We start from the raw sequence: 3,918 nt of genomic DNA on the forward strand, positions 1-3,918 counted from the left end.
TGATAAGACATTCAAACACAGTGAGGCTAAAATGATGAGATAAAAAAGAAATAAAAAGTAGTGATGGGACGAGCAACACTGGTGCGCCAACACTGTGCCGAGTGCACAAGTGTGAAACCCTGTATCGGTGCGTGTATCACTTTAACAAAAAAGCACGTGACCAATACAGGAAGTGTATCGGTTTGAGGTGCCGGCGCCAAATTGTGTTCATAGGGAACTGAACTGCATCAACATGTCGTGGGTTTGTTGTATGAAGAGTAAACTGTTTATTGTGCCTTTTGAAGCTTTTGCATTGCTTCTACTCAAAGTTCCAGGAAATTTTCCAAAGTCTGGAATAATTTTGATCTTTTGACGCTGAAGAAGGTCAATCTTTTCCTCCTTTGGCCATTGTTTACTGATAGTTCTTAATTCAGTGTCTCTACTCTTTTCTACTAAGAGGTTGGATTTTTCTTTCAGATAAATTAACTTTTTTTTTTTATTGTAGGTGAAGTGTCGGCTCTGCTCAACTGAATTGTCTTACATCAATAAGAGCACGTTATCAATGCTGAGGCATTATAGAGCTCGGCATGGCAGTGAAGAGTCGGCAGACACTCCTGCTACGAGTACCCCAGGTATGATGACATTCTCACAAACTTTGAATTTTCAAAAATACTTTATTACATACAAAGGGCTTTGTGTAACTCTGCAATATTATTTGTAAAATTACATTCCTTTTTAACAAGCTTTAAACAAAAATATTTCTTTTTGGCTTCCAGTTCCTAACAAGCAAGTGTTGGATGAGGCTGTGGTCAACATGATCATCAAAGACTGTCAACCACTCACCCTTGTAGAAAATGAGGGATTCAGGGCGCTCATGCAGCTTGTTGCTCCCTCATATGTTCTACCAAGCAGGAAGGTATGTGTAATAAATGTATGGTTGAATTCATGAATGAGTACTGTGGATAGAAAGACAGACAGACATGCATGTATTCATAAGGTATTACAATATTTGTATGGTTATTTTCAGACCGTCAAGGACTTGGTGGACCAGAAATATGAGGAAGAAAAGAAGAAAACAAAAAAGGACCTCCAGAGTGCCATTGCTGTTACTTTAACAGCTGACATTAATATGGAGGCATATCTTGCTGTTACTTGCCACTATGTGGATCACGACAGCCATGACTTGCATACATCAGTCTTGGGAGCAATGTTCCCTCTAATTTTTTGTGCGTCTGAGCAAACACANGCTGTTACTTGCCACTATGTGGATCAAGACAGCCATGACTTGCATATATCAGTCTTGGGAGTCCAGCATTTTCCACAGAATCACACTGCAGATAACTTGGCCATGGTTAAAAGGAGCCTTATGGAGGAGTGGGGCATAGCGAGCAAGGTCAGGTGTCTGGTCACTTATGCAGCAGCTAACATGATTTCATGTGCTCGCATACTGCAAATACGGCAAACTATTTGTATTGCCCATTCAATCAATTTACCTGTAAAAAAGTCATGTGACCCCATTACAATGCTAACAGATATACGCAACAAAACACAGCAAATTGTGACATACTTTCGATCAAGCACCACGGCCAAAGAAAAGCTTGCTCAAATACAGCAACAGCTGGGAACACCATTGCATAAGTTAATAAACGAGGTGCCAACACGGTGGAACAGCACCTACCACATGCTGGAGAGAATAACTGAGCAGAAGGAGGCAGTCTGGGTGTCTTTGGCCTCACTGAGAAATGATATTACTCCACTGACTCCTGAAGATTTTGATGTCATTGAAGAGATTCTCAGGGTGCTCTCTCCTTTTGAACAAGCCACAAGAGAACTATCTGAGGAAAAAAGAGTCTCAGGGTCAAAGGTGATTCCTCTGATGAGAATGATCCACATTGAGCTTCAACATCAAGCCTCAACACTAACAAGACCAGCTGCTCAAGAACTGGCAGAAAACCTGAAAAGGAGACTAACTGAGTCCACCTGCAACATGGAATCACTCAGTGTGATGACACTGGCAACACTCTTGGACCCCAGGTTTAAAACAGTCGGCTTCTGTAGTGCATTAAAAGCAACAGACGCTGTTAAGAGACTGAAGTCTGAGTGTGCTGCTGAAATGAGGAGTCATGAGCCTGACCCAGCGGAAGAACCAAGCTCTTCACATGGATCAGAACCCAGTTCAGGTAAGAAAAACACATTCTTTTGTCCGTTCATATGTATATTTACGTGGTTTATTGTAGTATCACATGACATGATTCTTTTTCATCTGCTAGGGCACAATCTCTGGACACCTTTCGACATGGAAGTTCAGGAGAATAGGATGAACAGCAATTCTACAGCTGATTCCATTGTTGAAGTACAACGCTACTTGGCTGAAGGAAACACACCCAGAACGCAAGACCCATTACAATACTGGAAGAACAACCGGAAAACATATCCACACCTATATCTACTCGCTCTCAAATATCTGTGCACGCCATCTTCATCAGTTCCCTGTGAACGTGTATTTTCGAAGGCTGGAGAACTGGTGTCTAAGAGGAGAAATCGCCTAGGAGCAAAGACACTCCAAAAACTTTTATTCCTCAATAAAAATGTATGAGTTAATCCATTTTCAGTGTGTTATTTCATATGATTGAACACTTTGGTTAACAAAATTCCATACATAAGCTAAATATTATAATTCTCAATTTTATTACAGATACATTTGCTGTATTTTACATATTATTATATTAGGATTACAAGGCTAATGTTGGGTTTACAGCATGCAATTTCTTCCATCTTTTCATTTTATTTACCTGCAATGATTTTTTATCTACACTAGAGGTCACTACTGAGTGACCAACACAGTGTCAATACAGTGTCAACACAGTTTGTGTAATGTGTCAATACACTCCTTGAGGTATCATTATCCCATCACTACCACGCATCGATACATCTCTGTAGAAACCTCACGAACGTCCCAACGAAACACAGACGTCCTCTCAGCACAAGCTAACGCTGCTAGCTAACGCCTCGCGCACTAAGAGGTCTTTGTTGCAGACAACAAGATGGCGACCTCACATCATCAGCCGGAACCGGAAGTCTGTTATCTGAAGATACTCCTCCCCAGTCTAAAAAATACTATTTTTCGTCGAAGAAGACTGATATAAGTGTCGATCCTAACAGTTATTATTCTTTTTTCGTTGTAACCTTCAATTCTTCTCTCAGTCAAAGCTGCTGTGATGATGATCTGAACATTATTGGTTACACACATAGACTGTAAAAATAATGGACAGATCGAGCACTGAGGTCCCCCATTGGAAATGCATTACTTCCTCTCCTCGCGAAAGTAGGCCGCCGCTTTCAGCGTCAATTCCTGAAATGGATACCGCCATTTGCAAACAATCTCCAGTGATTGTTCTGAGTCATAGCTGAGTCATCGAATCTACAGGAAGTACTGTCACCAATCAGGAGTGAGTTTATTGCAACCGTCTGCCTCTTTCCACGCCTCGACCACGTTTCCGCGGATGTAAACGCCGGCTCGAGACGAAGCTGAAGTTGGCTTCCAATTTTTTCGAACAGGACCTGTTTTTAGGTGGTCTGAGTTCGAAAAATACAGTGGAACGCTCTCGCTGTGAATCGGAAGCCAACGTCAGCGTCGGCGGCTCGAGAGAATTACACAAGTTATTTTTTTAAGCCTTTGAGGGAGAACCATCCCAACATTTGATTCTGTCAGCGGTCCTTTGGGATTTACTTACATTTATTCCTTTTTGTCCAGATAAAAGGAGCATTTGGGTGACGCCGTGCCCGCCGTCCCCTCACGCGCGGGCCGCAGCGGCCACGTTACAGTCTGATCAGATGCACGTGAGAAGCGAGTTCAGTGGTATTTAAAATAAATAACCATCCTAACAAGAGAACAGCTGGATCTTTTTTCTGTTTGAAAATACGACCAGGTCCTTTCAA

The 3,918-nt window shown here is 41.9% G+C and overlaps 1 protein-coding gene across 1 annotated transcript; it reads left to right on the forward strand.

Annotated features, from left to right (window-relative positions):
• The first annotated feature begins 1,306 nt into the window (after positions 1-1,306).
• On the forward strand, positions 1,307-2,778 carry LOC118598460 (zinc finger BED domain-containing protein 4-like). Its single transcript, XM_036211153.1, has 2 exons — positions 1,307-2,159; positions 2,250-2,778. Exons 1-2 carry the CDS (start codon positions 1,328-1,330, stop codon positions 2,573-2,575), a joined length of 1,158 nt encoding a protein of 385 aa, XP_036067046.1. The 5' UTR covers positions 1,307-1,327; the 3' UTR covers positions 2,576-2,778.
• Positions 2,779-3,918: the final 1,140 nt, after the last annotated feature.

Source organism: Oryzias melastigma, unplaced genomic scaffold (genome assembly GCF_002922805.2).
Source record: "Oryzias melastigma strain HK-1 unplaced genomic scaffold, ASM292280v2 sc00692, whole genome shotgun sequence".
NCBI lineage: Eukaryota > Metazoa > Chordata > Actinopteri > Beloniformes > Adrianichthyidae > Oryzias > Oryzias melastigma.

Coding starts and splice junctions, on each gene's coding strand:
- LOC118598460 (XM_036211153.1), top strand. CDS start 1,328: ATGGTTAAAAGGAGCCTTATGGAGGAGTGGGGCATAGCGAGCAAGGTC. Junction 2,160..2,249: donor TGGATCAGAACCCAGTTCAG/GTAAGAAAAACA, acceptor TTCATCTGCTAG/GGCACAATCTCTGGACACCT.